The sequence below is a fragment of the Pelodiscus sinensis genome, chromosome 1 (assembly GCF_052426305.1).
Source record: "Pelodiscus sinensis isolate ZL-2025 chromosome 1, ASM5242630v1, whole genome shotgun sequence".
NCBI lineage: Eukaryota > Metazoa > Chordata > Testudines > Trionychidae > Pelodiscus > Pelodiscus sinensis.
The window spans coordinates 235534622-235557236 of NC_143052.1; the positions used below are offsets into that span (position 1 = coordinate 235534622).

The 22615-nt window shown below is 43.5% G+C and overlaps 1 protein-coding gene across 2 annotated transcripts in view; it reads left to right on the forward strand.

The window, feature by feature from the left end:
* NPAS2 (neuronal PAS domain protein 2) overlaps nt 1–22615 on the forward strand; it is a 168652-nt gene that overhangs the window by 137235 nt on the left and 8802 nt on the right. Inside the window, exons 11-16 of one of the 2 annotated variants that reach the window (XM_075917107.2) lie at nt 576–723; nt 2621–2702; nt 5231–5372; nt 9177–9280; nt 9476–9568; nt 19646–19792. In XM_075917107.2, coding sequence (XP_075773222.2) covers nt 576–723; nt 2621–2702; nt 5231–5372; nt 9177–9280; nt 9476–9568; nt 19646–19792 — 716 coding nt within the window. The remainder of the gene's footprint in view (nt 1–575; nt 724–2620; nt 2703–5230; nt 5373–9176; nt 9281–9475; nt 9569–19645; nt 19793–22615) is intronic. The other variant, XM_075917108.2, reaches the window with a different exon arrangement.

Consider the following 22615-nt stretch of genomic DNA (forward strand, 5'->3'; position numbering starts at 1 on the left):
AGCCCTAGTGAACCAGTTTTTCCTAATATCCAACCTGGACCTCTCCCACCACAACTTGAGACCATTGCTCCTTGTTCTGCCATCTGTCACTACTGAGAACAGCCTCTCTCCATCCTCTTTGGAACCTCCCTTCAGGAAGTTGAAGGCTGCTATCAAATCCCCCCTCACTCTTCGCTTCTGCAGACTAAACAGACCCAAGTCCCTCAGCCTCTCCTCGTAGGTCATATGCTCCAGCCCCCTAAACACCATGGAACTCAGACCTTTTAAATACGGTTCTGTTGTCTTAGAAATCAGTGCCAAGTGCTTATTGAGCTAATATGTGACCAGTACATAAAATATGCAAGAAGTTATAAATAAGTTGTAATTATTTATTAATAAATGTCCCACTATTAGCATTCATCACATATGTGCTCTTTGTAACTGTACTGTGTATTTAAAATTTCAGGAGATACCTAGTGACATACATTATATGTGCTTTTATCACAAGTTACAGAGAGATTTCTTAAAATCCTTTTTAAAAGTTATTTTTCATATTTTAACATTTGCTATATGTAGTGTCCATTTTCTACTAACAGTGATGCAGTTTGGCAAGGGAAAGTCTTGTTGTTACCGGTTTCTGACCAAAGGACAGCAATGGATCTGGCTGCAGACCCATTACTATATCACCTACCATCAGTGGAACTCCAAGCCAGAATTTATTGTATGCACCCACACTGTAGTAAGGTAGGGAAAAGGCTTAATTATATTTGTTACTATTGTAATCAAGTCAGTCTCTAAGGACCTAAAATCACAAGAACATGTGAAAATTTTAATGATTTCATAAAGTCACCTTTATAGTCTTCAACCTAACAGAATTTAAATATGAATTCTGAAGCGAAAATAAGCTTCATTAAAATATGATCAGGTTAAGTCTGTTTTCATGCTGCAAGTACCATATGAGAACAAAGTTCATGTGTTGGTCATCAGAATCTTAAAATCAGGGGCCAGATTACCAGTTGCATTTGGCTCCTTTTCTTCCAATCCCATTACATAAAAGGGCTGTGAAGTATCACATTACAACCGCTGGAGAATTCCCCCTTATGAGGATCCTCTATGCATGGATATATGACAACTCTCATGGAAGTAGTCCATCTCTGACAGCCTCTGACACAAGGGACCAGGCTGAAAAAAAAGAGAGGGGCTAGACCATTGATTCATTCCAGCTGTTCTTGGCTGGTGGAGTGGCACCCTTGGGGCCAGAGGTGACCGGGAGTAGGTTAAAGCAGCTATCTGGCCAGCTTGCAAATAGGGGAAGTGCAAAGTTGGCTTAAAGTTTCTTTCTAACCCCATACCCTTTGCTCAGTGGGAGCAGAGAATCAGGACATTCAACTACATAAAATACAACAAAACGGCTTATGGATGTAAATGAAGTATTGGTGAAAGGTTATTTCAAGTGTCGCTTTTGAAAAAGACCCCAATAAAGAGGAGGTGTCGCTCTCAGCTTCCTACCCATTGTTAACATAAAGAACACGAAAATAAAAAAGCTCTGAGCATATTTCAGAGCAAGTAGAATTCTGATATTTGGGGGATTTAGACAATTACAAGCCACTGAGGTCCTGATTCTGTTCCCTGTTTCAGTCCCAACACTCCAACAGCATCAAGAGGTCACATTAGGTGAGGCAGGATAATAGGGCTGCTATAAGTGGCCTGATTCTGCCCAGGTCCTGTAGGATCCAGAAGAAAGTATGTACTAAGAGCAGTGATGCTGTAGGGCTGCACAGAACTCCATAGGCAGCCTGCTTAAGGTTGGGGTGGGTGGAAGTGAGTGATGAAGGATTATGTGGCAGTGAGGGAACAGGATGATCACTTGAGGGAACAGGATGATCACTTAACTTTCATTTCCTGATATTCTAATATTTGGGGGTATGTTGATGTGTGCAGCTTTTATAAAGAAATTGTAACACTGTTTTTGGGTGGACTCTTAAGGGCATGTCTATACTGGAGAGTTATTTCGAAATAACAAGGCAAGTGTCCACACTACCAAGCCCGTTATTTTGAAATAATGGGCTTGTTATCTGAAATAATAAGTCCTGCTTGTGAAGAGGAATAAGCTTATTTCGAAATAGTTATTTTGGGACTTATTATTTCAAAATAACTTATTTTGAAATAACCTGGTAGTGTAGACATAGCCTAACAAAACACACTTTCAGCCTAATGGATTTTTTTTAACATTTTTTTTTTTTTTTTGTGAATGGATATATAGAAACTGAGCAGAAATTGAAAATACAGGCAGTCCCTGACTTACGTTCCGAACACCTGGTCGTAACTCGATTTGGTCATAAGTTGGAAATACCCTTACACGCGCTGCCCACGCTGTTCGAAAAACTTGACGTACATGGTTCTCAACTCAAAAATATTATAATGAGGTTAATGGGAGGTTGGTCATAAGTACGGATCTTTGTAAGTCGGGGAGTGGCTGTAATAACGCAGTCCTTCAAATGTTATGCCCTAAATGTGACTTGATTTCATTTCTCATATAGGAAGATATAGTATCTTTTAATATTGCTCCATTTGTTTAAAATGTCTTTTATAAAATAAAATAATAAATTGTTACTCATGTAGAATTATATTTTTCAATTAGTTATGCAGATGTTCGAGTGGAAAGGAGACAAGAAATGGCCTTGGAAGACGCACCTTCAGAAATTGTTTCTTCAGCACTAAAGGTTTAATCAGATATGTTTTTCATAAACAGAAATGCCAACTCATTCTTAACTATAGACTGACATGCATATGTTTGTTCCTTTTCAAAACTTACTATCTGAAGGACTTCAGAGATATAGCCGAGTTAGTCTGTATCTGGAAAAACTTAAAAAACAACAAATAGTCTTTTAGCACCTTAGAGTACATCTAGACAACAGCCTTCTGTCGGAATAAGCTAAGCAATTTGTGTCGCACAAATTGCGTAGCTTATTCCAAGTCTAAGTCGAAGGAGATTATTTTGAAATTTTGTGCTTTGTAGACAGCACCAAATTTCAAAATAAGGCACTATGCCAACAAATCCCTTAACCCTCGTGGAATGAGACTTAATGAGGGATGCTGGAATAGCATGCCCACTATTTTGGGAAATAGTGGATATCTTTAAAGACATGGCATTGCTATTTGGGGATACTTCTGGTATCCTAAAATAGCAATGCAGTCTAGACGTACCTTTAAAGGCTAAGAAAACATATAGATGGTATCATGAGCTTTCGTGGGCACAACCCGCTTCTTCAGATGAATGGAGTTATTAAAGGTCCACTTTCAAAATAAATAAGGGATGGGGGGAAAGAAGGAAAAAAAGAGGGAGGTTGGGGGAAAAATAGTCAATTAGAGTCTCCATAGGACAGGAAGCTGATAGTAGTGTTATATTGGCCAAACTGGACAGTCTCTATGGGAAAGAATTAATGGACACAAATCAGATAATCCAAAAAATTAACACACAGAAACCTGTTGGGGAACATTTTAACTTGCCCGGGCACTCATTAATGGATCTCAAAGTCACCATACTGTTTCAGGCCAATTCCACAAGCTAAATACACAGGGAAGCCTTGGAACTTAACTTCATTCACAGGTTTGATTCCTATCACAAAAGTATGAATAAAGACATTGGCTGGATGGCCCGCTACATTCCACATCCTAATGACATAAAAAAACCAAACAATGGGTACTTAAGAACAATTTGCAACTTCTCTATCAGCTTCATGTACCATGGACACCCTTGTCTACTTGACTATTTCTTCTCCCACCCCTCCTTTTTTTCCCTTGTCCCCTGCCCCACCCCCTATTTATTTCAAAATTGGACCTTTAATAACTCTATTCATTTGAAGAAGTGGGTTGTGCCCACGAAAGCTCGTGATACTATTTACATGTTTTGTTAGTCTTTAAGGTGCTGCAAGGCTATTTGTTTTAAGTTTATCTGAAAAACAAAGGGTCTAATTTTGTGCAGTGCTGAGTCATTCTGAGTGTCGTCACTCATTACTGAAAGAAGAAAGAGATGCTGCAATTCATAAGACTGGACCAAAAATTGATAGAACAATGGCATGCAAAGTCTTTCCATAACAGTAAAAGCTAATTCAGGGTGGGGGACTGCTTTCTGGAAAGCCATGACTCTGGCAAGATTTTGGAGTTATGATGGCTATCCAACAGAATAAAAACTCCCAATGCAATGCTGTGGCTATGAGACTTAATACCAGCTGGCCCTCCAAATACTATCAGTAAGGCGCTGTGTTTGTCAAGGGATTGGGGAACGTCACAGATTCTGAGCCTTTCCACGACCTCCATTACTTCTGCAGTGACTGGTGTGTCTGACCCTGGTGCTACACAAGCAGCTCATTCTGGGGTCAGCTCAGGTGGCCCAGGGGACAGCCTCTGCAGGAGCAGCTCTGCAGCCAGCCACTCGGGTATCCCCACAGCCAGCCACACCGCCCACTTCTGGAATGATCCCAGGACCAGCCATACCAGCCACTGCTGTGGCAGCCGGGCCTGGGAACTGCCTGAGCAGCGAGCGGTGTGGCTGGCCGTGGGGATTGCCTGGGGAGCAGACCTGGGGGTGGCCTTCTGCATCCCCCAAAATTGAGTCATGGGTATGTTGCATAAATTTGCAAGGTTCATCCCCTGGAGGCTAGTCTAATTTGCCCACAGAAGAGAGTCACACTTTCAGGCTGGGTCCAACTCAATTTTATTGCTTGCAAGCAAGGTTCGGCTAGGGAGCTAAGTGTTCAAAGCAAAGCCGACCCCCAGCATCGGGTAAGCAAGGGGTCTTATAGGGTTAAGATCCTTCCTGGTTTATGTGCCTTAACATGATTGGTTACCTTATTTTGCTTCTAATAACCTTGGAAGTCAGGTTTATCTCCAAATAAGGTTAGCTGCACTATGCAAACCTGCTGACTCTGAGGTTACAGTTGTTTGTTACATTTATTCGCTTGCTTAACAATAGGCGGGTTACACTTCCTACTTGCCTGCTTGAACCCGTCACAAGTGAAATATATATCTACATTCTTACTCAAGCAGGAAACTGGTTTCATTTCCTGCTACAGGTATTTTATAGGGTAACTCATGAACCAGTCGCGGGCTGCAAATCTGTGTTTATTGTTTGTGACCTGTCCAGGACTTTTACTAACAATAGCCATGATTAAACTGTAGCCTTAACTATCAGGGACATGACAAAACAATGAACTCTGTCAGGTGTCATATGATGTTTTCTTAATTTCAGGACAGTGATTTAAGCCTGGATCCTGAACCGCACTTTAATGCGCTTGAAATAGGTGCCTCAGTTCTGAACACTAATCGGACCCCCTCTGTATCATCTAGAAGCTCACACAAATCTTCCAACACACCCATATCTGACACTGCATGTAAGTGATATATGGAGTATAAAATACTTTATTTTAAAATGAGCCTAATTACCCACAAAAAAGTGAGTGTATCATTCTTGGTGGTATAATGGTTACTGGTTAGATACTGATGGTACTGACAACATGTCAATTAATTCTCTTGCCCATGGACAGGTAAGTATTTAATTTAAGGTGGTAAAATGGGCTGATGTAATAATTCAGGTCTTTGGAATAAAGGAGGCTACTTATCAAGCCCGCTGCTTTTGAGTTCTATAAAGATGCAGTTTACAACTGCTACGCACAGTTCTCAGCTAAAATATACTGTGTTGTCCTACAAGTTAGTAAGGTCATCAAATAGAAAGTTCTGAAACTCAAGGCTAAATTCAAAAGTGATGCATAAGGTTTTGTTACCATCAAATATTGGGATATCAGATATTGGGATAGAGAGTACGCTTATTAAGTTTGCAGATGATACCAAACTGGGTGGGGTTGCAACTTCTTTGGAGGATAGGGACATAATTCAAAATGACCTTAGCAAGTTAGAGAAATGGTCAGAGGTAAACAGGATGAAGTTTAATAAAGAGAAATGCAAAGTGCTCCACTTAGGAAGGAACAATCAGTTCCATACATACAAGATGGGAAGCGACTGTCTAGGAAGGAGCATGGCGGAAAGGGATCTAGGGGTCATAGTGGACCACAAGTTGAATATGAGTCAACAGTGTGATGCTGTTGCAAAAAAAGCAAATATGATTCTAGGTTGTATCAACAGGTGTGTTGTAAGCAAAACTCGTGAAGTCATTCTGCCGCTCTACTCTGCACTAGTTGGCCTCAGCTGGAGTACTGGGTCCAGTTCTGGGCGCCACATTTCAAGAAAGATGTGGAGAAATTGGAAAGGGTACAGAGAAGAGCGACAAGAATGATTAAAGGTCTAGAGAACATGACCTATGAAGCCAGGCTTCATGAACTGGGCTTGTTTAGTTTGGAAAAAAGAAGATTAAGGGGGGACATGATAGCGGTTTTCAAATATCTAAAAGGGTGTCACAAGGAGGAAGGAGAAAATTGGTTCCTCTTGGTTTCTGAGGACAGGACAAGGAGTAATGGGCTTAACGTGCAGCAAGGGAGGTTTAGATTGGACATTAGGAAAAAATTCCTAACTGTCAGGGTGGTCAAATATTGGAATAAATTGCCAAGGGAGGTGGTGGAATCTCCCTCTCTGGAGATATTTAAGAACAGGTTAGATAGACATCTGTCAGGGATGGTGTAGGTGGAGCTTGGTCCTGCCTTGAGGGTGGGGGGCTGGACTCGATGACCTCTCGAGGTCCCTTCCAGTCCTATGATTCTATGATTCTATGAAATGCATTGGTGATACATGTAGGAACAAAGAATGCAGGGTGCACACTGATGGGGAGGGTGGGCTGCATTCTGGAAAGCAATGACTGAAAGCACTTAGAGGTCATTATGGCTGTCCAAATGAATAAAAGCTCCCAGTACAATGTTGTGGCTGAGAGAATTAGAACAATTTTTGGAAATACAAATGGGGAAATGCTGAGTAGGAGAAGGGAGGTGGTACTACCTCTATATAAAGCATTAATGAGACCATTACCACAGCACTGTGTCCAGTTCTGTAATCTGCACTCTAAAAAAGAATGTTGAAAAATTCGAAGAGATTCACTTATACACCGGAGATTGATCTTCTGGCGTTCAGTTTAGCGGGTCTAGTTAAGACCTGATAAATCAAATGCTGAGGGTGCCTCTGATCAGTGCCAGTACTTCTTACAGTTGTGTAGAATAAGGGAAGGTGATGTGAACAGAAGGTGCCAATCTTGATTTAAGGTATGCCAGCTCCATCTACATTATTTATGTAGCTGGATTTGCATACCTTAAGCCAGTTTTCTGTGTCTAGTATAGAGCTGGCTAAATGGATGTGGCGTATTCACCTTCATTTGAAGCCTTGAAATCTGGATTGGCTATCTTTTTCTAAAAGAGAAGCAGTAGTTCCAACCAGAGACATCCCTAGGGGAATATGGTGTCTGGGGCAACTCCCTCCCCAATGCCCCAAGTGAAGGGCTCAGGGCAACCCTCCTGCCACCATACCTGCCACATTTCTGCTCCACCCCCGTCTCACTCCTTCTCCCAAGCTCTGCCTCTGCTCCCATTCTTGCTCTGCCCCCTTACCCTTCCCCTGAGCAACATAAGCACCCCCTCCTGCACTCTGCACAGTGGTGGGAGCTGGAGCAACCCAGCAGCCTGCTACGCTCCACCCCCTGACAGCCTCGCCTATCCCACTGTGCTCTGCTTCACTGTGGCAGTGAGAGAGGCCAGTATGGTGGAGCAGAGCAGGCTGCCAGGTTGCTTCGGTTCTCACTGTTGAAAGAAGGAGGCTGACCCCAACTGCTGCCCCATGCCAGGCCCCCAAGTAATCTCCTGAGCCCTGACCATAGGACGGTTGAGGCAGCTGCCACAGGGCCCCCCAAAGTGTGGAGTCATGGGGTGGCTGCCCCAAGCTGTCCTATGGATGGGACGGCTCTGGCTCCATCAGAAGTTATGGTCTGGATGCAGGAATTGTTAAATGAAATTCAATCACTTGTGTTATGCAGGAAGTTGAACAAGGGAATCATCATGTTCCCTCCTGACTTTACATATTCCACACACTCCTGAGGCGGAGCTCAAGGGGTGGCACAAAGGTGTCTTTAAATACTAGGTTTGAGCTCTCCATACCTGAGGGCACCAGTTAGAGCAATGGGTCCCAAACCACAGGCCATGGCCCAAAGATGAGCCATGACACAGTCCCAGCTGATCCACCATGTTTGGAGTTTGGGAGGGGTATTCCTCCCCTATATTGTATGTATTGGTGGAGTAGAGGCAGACAATCCCTCTTGCCCAGGAGAGCCCTGTAATTTTGCCAGGTGGCAGAGGGCAAAGCAGAGCCACCGGATGATGGGCTGACCCGGAGAGTTAGTGACTCCCAGGGCAGCCGGAAGAGGCTGGATGGTCTGTGGCCATTCCTGCTGTGTGTTACTGCACCCCGTGTCCCGTGGCTGTCAGCCCCTCTGGAGGGTTGACCCTGTGCCCATCGAAGACCGGGGCTCAGTGGTGTCACTCTCTTTCTGCCTGGAAAACACTATGATTGGGATTGCCAGTCAATGGCCTGGCCTGGCCCAATCACCTGCCTTTGCCTGGCACTTCTGGGCCCGGAGCCCTTTCCTCATTCCCAGGCAGGGAGTGTCTTTGTGGGCACCTGCCTTGCCCCTTCACCCTCTCACTGGCCTTGGCCCCTGCTGAGGTAAGGGGACATACATGTCCCATGGTGCCCCTCTCCCTGACAGATGCACGTTAACAGTGGGCTGCATTGCCTATTAGAGCTGCACAGATGGGCTTCAGGGGAAAAAAGTTTGGGAACCCCTGAGTTAAAGCAGCATCAGGCCACTCTGAATTAGGTCAGTACTAACAGCCTACAAGGCACATTCTGCTGGCTCAGGATCACTGGCATTGAAGGCCTTTTAGCCAGGCCCCAGGTAAACAACTTCCTGCCAGTGGGCTGGAACAGGGTGGCATAGGATTCACTTATGAAAGGGGAATCCCTATCTTCCCTTTTGGGACACGGCTTTGGACTCTTTAGGTGGAGCAATGACTGAGTCTGGCCCCGTATATACATTTGCACGGATCCTCATCAGCTATCAAGTTTCACTGGCATCATTGGCTCCCCTGGATTCCAGCTGGAGTTTGATCAGTCCCTACAGTATTGCTAACTATGTCTCACAACTCTGATTGTATATGGTGATTATTCTTAAATATGAAAAAAAAATGTTGTTTTTTTTCCTACAGCCACGCCAATCACAGAGTCCAGTGGAATTCGCTCTTTGCAAAGAACAACCAGCATACCTCAGGATTCATCCATGCAAAGACTCAGTCAAACTGCCACTCTTCAGGTAGGTTCACAACGGAACTTAAAAATAAATGGAATTTACCAGGAGGAGTTAGATAACAAGCCATGTGTAAAATAGGCCACAGGTTCACTTCAGCAAGTGAAAGAAGAGCTCTGCAATGGCCATCGCACTAGAAGACCTGAGATTTAAAGAAGCCGTGCATATGAATAAAGTTTTGTCTTATTTTTTTTAACCTAGGCGTCTTTGCCTTCTCAGCCATCATGTGAGCTTCTCCCACAGCAGCTGCTGCCCCAAGCAGCTTTGCAAAATCAGCCTACATCTATGGCACAGGTTAGTTGGGGGTTGAAAGTGGAATAGGTTACGTCACCATCTCATGATGTTTTCCCACTTCACCAACCTCAGGTAGTTTTGACCTAAAAGTACACAGGCTTTAAAACTGTTATAACAAAGTAGGAATATCCTTTTGATTCTATACGCACACACACACATTCTTAACCCTACCCATCTGCTGCTGAGAATTTTTTTAAAAACAAAACACGAATGTCTCTTTTACAAAGACACTTAATATCTGTTTTGCTCTGATGATGCAGAAAGAACCGGCATCAAAGAAAACACAAATTCAACAAATCTCATTCCCTGAATTATGCCATATCAATGGTGATACAGATAAGGGACCAATTCCTCCTTCGGGATCCAACAGCATGGATCCTAGAAGTGGGTTAATTAGACCAGTCTTCATTAATTATGCTTATGCACATTGATTTGTCTTAACTTTTCTTAGTGTCCCACATCATTAATGAAGACATTAATTAGACCAGTTGCTCTGAATACCCAACTGGTCTCGTAACAAGACAGGTTTCCTTGGTACTTGATTAAAGGAATAAGAAACTATGTGTTTTCTCATAACATTGTGTCTGTCTTTCCACGGTTTCCCAGAAATGAAGTCATATGCCTCTCATGCTTCCACTGCATATGACTACTCCAAAGAAGCATATGTTGTTCCCTTATGGCTTATGCCCAGGAGGCTCTAGAGGACCACAGATTTAAAATAACAAAATCCCATTTCTCCTTAAGTTTAATTTGCCTCCATGACAGTGTACAGTAAATAAGTAAATAATAACCCAATTTATCAGCTCTTAGTGTTAATTTCCTTTTGCAGATGTTCTTCTCTGCTATTCTCAAATACTTTTTGAAACTTAAGTGTGGGGAAGCAGCTCTGTGTCCCTGGAAGGGGCGGGGCTTCCAACAGGAAGAGGTGGAGCCAAGGGCAGTCAGCCTTTAGCACCACCCAGACCATGACACCCCTCAGAGATGCATGGAGTGGTGGAGCAGCACTCCAGTGGCAATTCAAATGGGCCCGGACCTCTTTAAATCTCCAGGGAAATTGCCCCTTTTGCCCCACCCCACATCAGCGGACCTTTTTGAGTGTATTTCCCTCTTGACTTTCTGTATTCACATTTCTTCTCTGCCTTCAGATGTGAATCTGAAGAGATATCTTCTTATTTGTTTCCCACCAGCCCCAGCTGCCCCATCCATTCTCACTGGAACAATTACTGGGATCCCAATTCCATTCCTTTCTACTCCCATTCGAAATATAATCTATTCTGTTCTTCAAGTTCTTACACCATGTTCCTCACAGTAGTATCTGAGCACTCTCCAGCCATGCATTAAGCAACAGGACAGACAAATATTTGTTCTCTCATCCTCTCCCCTAGGAGAAGCTTGTACAATGGCGTGCCATATTTTGGACTTGCTCCCCTTCTGCTTGCTCCACTTTCTCCCCAACAGAAAATTGACGAAGTAACCATCTACCTCCCCTCAGCTTGCCTTGCCTTTCCTTTTCCTCCTACCACTCTCACCTCTTTTTCCCCTGCCACAGATTGATAGGTCAGCTATTGGTTCAGTACCAGAATGTCTATGGATTAACTAAAGTTTGATTAAATGGAAGCAAACCTGTCTCAACACTATTATCTGTAAATCCTCCTTTGGACAGCTAGTCTCAGCCAATCATACAGCACCTCTGCAGAAGCTCAATGAGCAGGACTTTTTCACTCCTTAGTGCGTTCAGTGAAGGTTGCAAATAGACTACTGCTAAGTTCAGGTTGTTCAGTTTTACCCTACATAAGAATGATCTCTAGAAAAAGTTAGCAAGGAGGATTAAGTTACCGAGAGCTCAGGACACTTGATCACGAATGAGGTCACCCATATGGGGGTTTATGTCACTTTAACTTGTGCATATTGATTTGCCTCAATTTTCCTTAGTGTCCCTCATCATTAATGAAAATAGTCCCAAAGAGTAAATTATTTACTGTTTTCATAGAACATTTTACTGAGTATCTCTTTCAGGCAGTCACATCTCTACTAGAGGTAGTCCACTACATGATTAACCAATAAGATTAATTGATAAGCCTAGCTTATTGACTACACACGCTCCCTTCTCTCCCCCCCCCCCCCCCCCCCCCCCCCCCCCCCCCCCCCCCCCCGCTGCCTCTGTATCCAAAGCAGCAAGGGAGGGGGAGGGCGAGCCGATGCCTGATCGGATCTGCCCACCCCTCCACCCATGTGCTGCTGCCTCTGGGGCCAGCAGTGCGTGTGTGTGGGCCTGTGGGAAGGCCCGTGGAGGGAGGGTAGAGGGCCCTGCTGCAGAGACCCTATGTGGGGGGGAGGACTGGACTGGGGGTCACCCTGCTTGGAGGCACCCTGGCTCCTGAGCCAGGGCTGGATGTCCCTCCAGTAGCTGCCACGTGGGTGGGTGGCTGCAGGAGGGACATCCAACCCTGGCTCAAGGTCTGGGATGCCTCCCGGCCGCCATTCAGGGGCCAGGGTAACTCTGGCCCTCCCCCCTGCATCAGGCCTCTGCAGCAGGTACACCTGCACCCTCGTCACGGGCATCGCTGCCGGCCCCTCACCTGGCCTGTGCAGCAAGCAGAATTATAACTCCCAGTAGCCTACCATGTGGCAGCTGCCAGAGGCACATCCAGTCCTGGCCCCAACTCAGGGGCCAGAGTGTCCCCCAGTTCAGTGCCCCCCCCCAGGGGGCCTCACCACCAGCCTCCCCTCCCCCGGAGCTTTTTTAGCACCCCCCTACAATGGGCTTCTTTGGCAGCTCTCTTTCCCCCCCTTGCAATTTTCCTTCTCCCCCCGCACCCAGAAACCCAGCAGCAGCATCATACCTTCAGTGCTGCTGCTGCTCAGGAGTCATTGGTTGCCAATCCCTGTTGGGTTAGCAGCGGGAAGGAGGGAGGTAGGAAGGAGGTGGGGCAGCTGAGGAGGGAGGGGCTGTGGGATGCAGAGTGATGTGATGACATCACTCTGTCAACCCGCAGGAAAATCTTTTTTTAAATAATATAAAATAGTCCATTTTCAGAATGGAGAGAAGTAAATAGTGGTGCACCCATGGTCCTGTAGTGGGACCAGCCCTGCTCAACATATTCATAAATGATCTAGCTAAAGGATTAAACAGTGAAGTGGCAAAGTTTGTAGACAATACAAAATTACTTAGGATAGTTAAGTCTAAAACTGTCTGCAAAGAATTGCAAAAGGGACTTCGCAAATCTGAGTGACTTGGTAACAAAATGGTAATTGAAATTTATTTGTAAAGGTATTGCACATGGCAACATATAATCCCAACTATCCATGCAAAACAATGGGGTCAAAATTGGCTGTTAGCCATCAACAAAATGATTGTGGTATCATTGGAGTAGTCTGAAAGCACCATGGTTCTGGAGAACAGCAAATTTATAAGAATCTTTCTCACTGTGCCTCTGTATATTGTCCTGAAGCATGGATCACTTATTCTCCAGCTTCAGAAGACTTAAATGATCTCCGGTCCTCAGTGGGGCAAACGCAGTTGAATAATGTAGTTGTTTTTAATGTGCATCAATATCATACTAGGGAACTAGATATCAATAAGATAGCTGATAGTTTCATCCAGAAAGCTACAATAAAACAAAATGTCTTTGAACTCGGACGTTAGTGGAGAGACCTCGTAGGTGAGTGCAATGATTTTAATACACTGTAATTCATGATAATGTTATTATTTAGTTCATAACAATTTAATCATTCTTAAAATAGCAAAGATATCAATGATAGACACATATTCAATAACTAGAATATGACAGAAGTATATAAATATGCTGAAAATCGCCTCTCCCCAAAACTGGCAGAGCCTCTTCTACCCCCACAAAAAAAATCATACAATTTTACCCGTTTGTAACAGGTTCTGCCCTTCAGGTGAGCGCCCCCAGGTGTCTGAGGGAAGTCTCACAGTCTTTACTTACCCATCTGTGGTGAGTAAGTGTCCTAGCAGTGCCCTCTTCATTTACCCCCTTGTTCCAGATGTGGTTTGCAAGAGGGTTGGGGGGAATCCAGGCCTGCCCACTCCTCTGGGGCCCGGTACAGGGACCCTAAATTGCAGTCATCTGCTTAAGTTTCAATGTCCACAGTCGTTGTCCTATATCTGGGCCACTTCCCCAGGATGCTGCTCCATCCAGCTCCTCTAGGGTCTTGGGATTGAACCCATTGTCTGGATTTGGCTGGGTTGCCCTGGCTTCTTGGCAAGTTTCCAGCCGTAGAACCAGGCTCTGTCCAGCTACACTGCGCAGCTCCCACTCGGAGCTGTCCAACATTCTACGGTTTCCCCAGTCAGCCCTGAGACCTGCTAGGGTTGAGCTCCAGGAAGGAACTGCCTGGCCCTGGCCTAGCAGCTCCTTTTATATCGGGCTGCTGCACCCTGATTGGTTACCACAAGGGCTGCTCCTCTACCCAGCTCGGAGGACCTCTCCGCTGCTTCTGCTGATGGCCAGGATGCTGAAAGTTCTCCAGCGGGAGGGTCAGCTTTGTCCAGCCCATCACACCGTTCAAAAGCAGCTACTGGCAAAAATGAAAGTCAATAGCTATGTGCAAGGGTATGTCTACGCACAAAAAAAAAACAACAGCGGCAGCAGGTCTCAGAGCTCAGATCAACTGACCCCCCTCTTGCTGTGAGGCTAAAAATAGCAGTGTAAATGATTGTGCTGGAGCATGGTCTCTGAGACCAAAGGAAGGGATCTCAATGCCTAAGCTCCAGTCCAAGCATCTACACTAGAGCGGACAATAATTTTTGAAGGGAAAGCACTCCAAGATTTTGGTAAGTGGTCAAGGATTACACTTCTCTGTGGAGGAAGTGTGGGTCCTGAGACAAAGGTTAAGTGCAAAGGGAGTGTGGGGTAGGGAACTGGGGTGCAGGAGAGGTTGTGGGGTCTGCGAGGAAATTTGGGTGAAGGAAGGGGTTTTGATATGGGGTAGAGGCTTGGGGTGCAGGGTCTGGGTGCAGGAGAGGATTTTGGCCTGGGGGGAGGAGTGTACAATGGGGTGGAGGGTTTGGGAGGGACTTGTGACCGGGGGGCGGTGCTTGCAGAGGGTTTGGATGGTAACCTAGAGCAGGAGGGGGATGGGTGCAGGAGAGGATTCTGGACTGGGAGAGGGACGTGGGAGGACTTGTAACCTAGGAGAGAAGGGGAGCAGATGCTGAGAGTTTGGATGGTGACCTGAGGCATGAGGGAGTAGTGACCTGGGGCAGGGAGTTGGGGGAAGCAGGGGCTAGGGTTCCAGAGGGAGGCTGTGGCCAGAAGGTGCTTACCAAGGCAGGCTGCCTGCCTGCTGCTGCCCCAGGATGCTTAAAATGACTGGCTGCTCCCTGTGGCTCTCTGCTCCGGGCACTGGGGGAAGAGGGAGACTTCACACGCTGCTCTCACACCCAGCAAAATCTCTCAGCTGACATTAGCTGGTTTCTGCAAAACCTCCCCCCGCCCCTGACACCCAGAGCAGAGAGCATGAGGGAGCAGCCAACTGCTTAAAGCAGCAAGGGGCTGCTCTGAAGCAGCTAGCTGCTCTATGCCGGCAGCCTGTTGGTCAGATTCAATGGCTTGGTGGGCCGGATCTTGCCTACCCCGGTCTACACTGCTGTTTTTAGCCTGCCCCAGGAGTCTGAGTCAGGTGACCTGAGTTTGGATACTCACTGTCACGGGAGATTTATTTATTTTTTTTGGTAGATGTACTCTACATGATTCACCTAGGATAGGGGTGGGCAAAAGGGCCTCCGCGGGCCGGATTCGGTCTGCCAAGCAGGTGGATCTGGCCTGCGGAGGCCCTTCTGCACCCCTGCCCCAGGTCAATTAGGGTCTGGAGGCGGGGGAGCACACGAAGCCTTCTCTGCTCTGCCCCCACCCTTCATTGTCCTGAGGGTGGGGGAGTGCACGAAGCCTCCTGCTGCCCTGCCAGGAGCAGCGCCGCGCACTGCTCACGGGAGGGGAGGGGGAGCTACGTGAAGCTTCCTTCGCCCTGCCCCGGCTTTGTGGGGAGGATGCTTTCCGTGCTCCCCCGCTCCCAGGCTCTGATTGGCCTGGGGGAAGCGTGCCAAGCCTCTTCCAGGGCATCGGTGTCTAGTGGGAAGGGGAGCAAAGGGACTCCTCCACCCCCCAGACTAATCATGGTCTGGGGGTGGGGTAGCCCTGACCCTTTCTGTGTAGGCCCCGCCCCTTCTGGCATGGCCTGGGGCTACTTCAAAAAAAATTTAAGTGGCCCCTGGGCAGAAATGATTGCCCACCCCTGACCTAGGACAACTTTATTTTAAACAAATATTTTTCCTGGCTTAAGTACAGTGTTATGTCTGACTTCTTGTTAGCCTGTGGTTTTTAAAATTAAATCTAAAATACAATTATAACTGATTGTAGTTTGAATATAAATGATCAACTTAAAAAACAAATCTATCTATTAACATACTAGTTGATTTGTCTTTTTTGTGGGAATGCACTAAAAATCCCACCCAAATCCAGTGCATGCTAATGAATAAATTAGTCATAATTGTGTCTGAGAATGCGTAGGTGTTGTTAAAAAAAAAGCAGCAAGAAAAAGTAGAAAGTGTTTCTGTCTTTCATGTTAGCACAACAGTTCTTGAACAAAATTATGATAAGCTGTATCCAAATATCTCACAGATTTTGTCTTTCACATATAGCCATATTTGTTATCTATTATTGTCTGGAAATCTGGTACTTCGTGATATTCTGAATACACCACAGAAATATAGAATTGATATAGTCAAATGATCGATAATTTTATCCAGCACTAATGTTAGAGTTAGAATAGTATGTTAATTACCTTGATTTAAACTCTGTCATTTGTGATAAGCTTACAGCTTGTTTCCTAATTAGTTGAGCAGCTCTGAGGTAAATATTGTAAGGTAAAGAAAGGTTCAAGGTTGCTCACATATCCTCTTAGGAAAACACCTAGTAGGTGCCATTTCCAAGCCGTAGTATAATATAACTCTGTTTCCTATGTTGCACGATAGGATTGCAGAAAGATTAATTTAACAACAAAAAAATGTTTCTAAAATTCTGCTTCTAGTGACCCATTTTCAACAAACCAGCTGATTGTTTTTGTTTAAACGTACTAGTAGGAGAAGAAGCACAAAGAGGAAAATATGGAATTAAATACTAATAGTGTTTTAGCTAAGTTTAAGAACATGCTAATTACAAATAATGTGGATAATTTATTTCAATCAGAAGCAATGTATTTTGGCTTTTACTTTTCACAACAAATTTTAAACTAATATCTAGACATACAAATAATTATTTCTTAGAAAATTATTTGGGAAAATCATATTCCAGTCCCAAAGCATCTAAAAATTGAAATTGGAATGAGTACATTATAGCCTGGTTAGGCAGTGAGAATGAACCATTTGTTTTAAATTGCTTTTTCGTTCAAAACTGTCTGATAGAAGAAGTCCCTTTTAGGACTGACAGGAGTTTCAAGCCTTTGTAATAGAATTTGTATGGGGGAGTTAGTTTCCATGAGTGAGTTTTAAAAAACAAACCCACCTCTACAGATCTATGGTGAAACAGGGATTAGTTTTGCCTAATACGGTTGTGTACTACTTGCTAGCACAATTCCACTCCCTAATGGCATAGTACCAAGAGGATCCAGTGAAACATTGGGTTCAGCCTTGAGCAAGTGGAGTGTGATGCTCTTTTGGAGGAACTTTTCTTCTTCCTAAAATGTCAGAGGTTTGCATTCACCTGTGAGTCAGGTTAATATTTTCTATTTGGGATAGAATCAGAGATAGAGCTAACCTTGCCCTCCAAGGAATTTTGAATCTGTTTTCAAATGGAGCAGAGATGCCAGATTTCATGTGACTGTGGAGTTGTTGTTGAAAGGCAAAAATAATCTGGATAACAGTGCCTTAAGGAAAACTCAACACATGGTTCAATATTTGCCTACCTTCAATAAACACCCTGGGATTAGTCCTGCAAATCACTGAGTATTCCCAACTCCTGCTGAAGTCATTGTGGAGTTTAGAGGTCTCTCATAGCAATAAGTGGCATATCTCAACATCCCAATCTCTCACCTCTGCAGAACACACAATTACCCTCAATATAGAACATACTAAATGGATATGAGAATATGGGAGGACAACTGGGGCAAGGAAATATCTCTGAAAAGTAACCTTTGATTTGGTGGAAAGCTAACTCTTCTTCTATATGAGTAAATACAAGTTCTCTTCCCTTCTCCCCTTCAGAAAGTTTACATGGAGAGCTCAGATATTTTCTGTAGGGCATACAGGGAAGGAGGTACTTTCTTTCACACATGGAACAGTTCTGTGAATGAAATCTAAATGTGATAAGCTAGATCCTCACTCAGCTGGTTTATCAGCATATCTCCACTGAAATCTGATATGCCATACAGACTCACCGATACCAGACTTCCATGCTGGGTACTGTAAAGAATGAGTTCTGTCAAATGGTCAGTCTCAGTACTAATCAAAGATGAAGCATCTAAGGGTGAGTCTACACAGCACCCTAAACTTGAAATAAGAGTTTTATTTCAAATGTATTTTGAAATAGCTTATTTTGAAATTTGGCATGTTTACACAGCACCAAATTCCAAAATAACATGCTATTTTGACACATCCCTTAACCCTTGTGGAACAAGGGTTACTGGGATGCTGAAATAGTGCTCCTGTTATTTCAAAAAAGATTTCAAAATAATGGGCAGCTTGTGTAGATGTGGAGTAACTATTTAATAGCTGTGTCATGTAGATGTACTCTAAGATCACAGACAACAAAGAGAAAATGGTGATGATCCTGCAGTCCAGTCTGCCACTCACCCTGTGCCAAGATGTGTTTCAATCTATACATCTTTTGTAGCCCAGATTTTATCACATATTACAAATTACAGTTAGAAATTTGCTCTTGAAGTCAGTGAATCTGTCCAAACACTTATATATTCCACTACCCTTCAAATGTCCAGCTACAAAAAATTGAAAGTTTTGACATACTTATAATAGAGTTTAGTACGAGACTTCAGCAAATCATTTTGTTTTATCCTTTGCATTTCAAGTTTAACATTTTTGACAAGATGATTTCCATTAACATTAATTTGCTATCAATTTTTTTTTTTTTTGTCCTTAACATTATTTGGCCCTGCTTATCCCTTATCGGTTTTGGTTAATTTGTTAATCACATAGCATGGCCTAACAAGCATATACGCAGTTTAAAAAAAAAACACCTTTTGCAGTTCTGAAAATTGGTTAGGCTCTCAGATATATGCTCAAAGCTAAATGTGCCTTTTAAATCCCTTGACAACTTCTCTTCAGTTCTTTTAGGCCTATGTGGCAGCAATATATTTCTATCATTAACTAGATGGAATTTAGACATGGTGTGAGCAAGTCCAACACCATTAATTTAAGATAATCCAGCCCCAGACATCTTTTTGCCCAGTAGCACATATCCATTTAGAAGAAAGATCCCACTGTCTTAACCACTAGTGTGTTTTGTTCAAAGAAAGGGTTATTTGATTGAACCCTGGGAATCAAAAGATTCCTCCAGGCAGTACTGAATGCTTGATAGGGAGAATTCTTCATTGACCTAATTACCTACCACCTCTTGCAGGATGGGGGTTATTATAGTGGCTGTAAAATCCTTTCCCTCTCTGTAGCAAGTTTCTAAACTACAGTGCTAGAATCACGTGGCTGGAGCACCACAGCCACTGCAGTGTTTGTAGTGGAGACATACCCAGAGTGCTCCTAAACTCACTTGTGGGATGATGCTATCTTTTAGTGACGGCTAAACATCAGTGTTGCAGGCTGATAATAAGACAATAAAAAAGACACACCCCCCCCCTCCAGGAAGAGACTGATGTGATTTGAGGTAATATCAATGAAGCTCTATCATTTAAACAGAGATGCCTGAGATGGAAAATAGAAAGGAAGATGCCATGGTGCTCAGATGTTAGCATATACCACAGATACATTGTGACTATATTTTGCAAACAAGAAACCAAGCGTTCCTTCCAGAAGATAATAGCACAGAGTACATTTCTTACCAGAATGGCCGGAAAGTGACATCATTGTTTGTCTTCTTTTTTTTCAAGTTCTCAGCACAATTTAACATGTTCCAGACCATCAAGGAACAGTTGGAGCAGCGAACTCGGATGTTGCAGGCCAACATTCGGTGGCAGCAGGAAGAGCTCCATAAAATACAGGAACAGCTCTGCTTGGTCCAGGATTCCAGTATACAGGTGAGTAAAGGCAGTGTCATCACAAGAGGCAAACAGAACATTCTCAGACTCTGCATTTCTCCGGGGTGAGCTGTTTTCATTTTATTTGCAGCGCTAAAGAAAATTGAACTTGAGAAAACTAATTCATCTGAGTCAGGATATCACTCTGTGAGTCTGTCAATCACAAAAATCAAGAACTGGTAATATCTGTCTGTGGAGGAGGGCTTGTCTTAGCAGTAACAGGATGAAATGGGAAGGCCTGGCCATCTTGCAGATTAGTGCTCCATATTGGAGCATTTTATCTTCTGAGACTTCAGAATGAGCAGTTCCCATTGAAGGGTATTTAGGCTGCGACACTGGTATCACCACGGCTTTGATGAGGCCTTCATTTCATTAGCTTCCACTCACTTTTTGCTTCAAGTTAGACCTACTAGTCCTCAGTATCAAGTCTCTGAACAGCTCTGCCTACATCTCCTCCCTACTCTTCTGCACCCCAAACTTTGTATATGTTCCAGCCTAGCTTGTCTCTTTCACCCACTTCCAAACTTGTAACTACTTACATGCCACTTCCACAAGTTGGAAGTGTATCACAAATAACATTTGCCAAACATGTTTGAAAAACTGATGAAAAAACACCTATCCCATTAAATCTTCTATTTTTAAAGAGGACACCCCAGGTTGAGTTTGCCTTCAGACTGAAATTTCGTTGGATCTGGGACTCCTATCTTTACTTAAATTTTCTACTATACAATTACACAGTATAACTACTAGTGGAGACAGGCACAGGAGCTGCTTAAAGTGCCTCTGGGAAGTTCCCATTAAGGAAAAGGTCAGGATCTACAAGGGCTTTGGGTCACACATATTTAAGGATAGGGACTCATCTGGAGGCCCTGTTAATGGAAGCTAGATAATTGAAGGTCAGGTAGGGAACTGTTTTAATTCAGTTATCTCTGACATTCAATTCATGGTACCCCTAAAATTAGGTGCAAATGGAGGGGAATTACTATCACACAGCTCTCTATATTTGTTTGAGGAGAATATGCCATGTCGAGAACATAGACATGCCTGGTGTAAGCCTGGGGGACTTCCTTCTGTTCCCTCAAGGGAAGGAAGCCTGTAATACACCCTCCACTTTCTCCCTTCAGCTCTTTCACTGGCATTCCTTCAACCCTCCCATTTCCCCCCCCCCCCCCCATATACACCCTCCTCCATGATGAATAGCAGGGAGCTCTGGGAAGAAACTAGCCCAATTTTCATTTTATATACAGGATCTTCAGAACTGGAGTGTAGAAGTCAGCCAAGAAATTCTCTCCCAGTTGGAGAGATGTGGAGCCCAGTACTCTGCATTAGTAACTGTTTCCAAGAGCCTTGTGCAATGAAAGATGAAACTAGCAGGAGGGCTCTGGTCCTTGAACAAAAGTGTTCAAAAACCCATTAAGTCTTTTCTACTGCTTTTACTGACAAATGAAAGTGTTAAGCACAGGAGCAGTAACTATAATCTCAGATATCTGAAAGGACGCAGTGCCTGCTTCAGATTTAAAAATAGTCTAGTTAATGACTAACGCACCAAGAAAAAGGCAGAAAAGATGAATCTGACCAGCATGCTAGAATTACAAATGAGAACATCCATATCCACAGATAATTTACAAGATAGTCTCTCTTGAAAGAAAATGAATTCAGCTCTCAGTGCTATGCCTTTCATCAACATCTATTTTACCAAAAAATAAAATAGTATTGATAAAAGATGCAAGCTTGAAAGGGTAAAACTTCTGGCTTTCTGCATACTAGCGAGAGTTGAGGAACAACAGTCCGAGCTTTCTCATATTTCCTGGCCAGTGTGATTCAGCCATGAAGAGAAGGAAATGAGAGGGAAGGTATGCCTCCATGTCCATTCACTCCTTGGCTGATTGACTGAGAACACTCACAAGGTGGCCAATTAAGAAAGATTTGCAAGATGCTTCTCCTGACCTCGAACTCTGCAAAAATGTTGTGTGAGACACATCATTATATGCAGTTCAGAGATGGGGTTGGTAATTTATCTGAGGTGTGTTTCTTTCCAATTTGTGAGATTTTAGGAGTTAACTTGTGCTGTGATATCACTGTCTTTAAAAGGAACTCAAAGTTAGCATAAATTAAATATGTTGTGGAAAAAAAATACTGGTACATGTTGTACCAAGTATATAATGTTTTCTTGTTTTAAAATTTAACTAGCAGATTGGAATATCCACTGCACTTACATGACCAGTGTTCTGATCCTCTGCTTGGAGGAAGTCCTTTGTCTGACGAGTAAGCACCCCAAATCCTATTAGCATCTTTTAATGAACCGTGTTTCAAAGAAAAAAGAACACTATGATCTAAATTCAGACTCCTGTGAGCAGTCACAACTCTATTATATGATCTATGTATTTAATACAAATGTTTTTAAGGTGTCATTAGCCTATAGAAAAATGGCCAGTAGGATCGTTACCTTAGCATCTATCAAAATTTCTATTAATTGCTTCTTGCTTTTAATATAGAGATTTATAACTTGACTGTAACTTTTCCTCTGAGCTAAAACTTAGCATAAAATAAGTCAAGTTGTGAGTGGATCTTTTTTTTTTATTAAAATAATATAGACATTTTAAAACTAATGTTATAATTTAATGAACATGTAATATGTATTTTTAAAATTAGCTAAATATGTACTGTACCTATACGATGCAGGAAAATATACTCACACAGGAAACACAATGTATCATGTCAGCTCTATTGAAGAAAGGTGTATTGTCTTTCCAAAAAGGAACTGTGAGAGACATGACTGTTAGGGAATTGGTAATACCACTGGTATGTTATTGGACATACCAC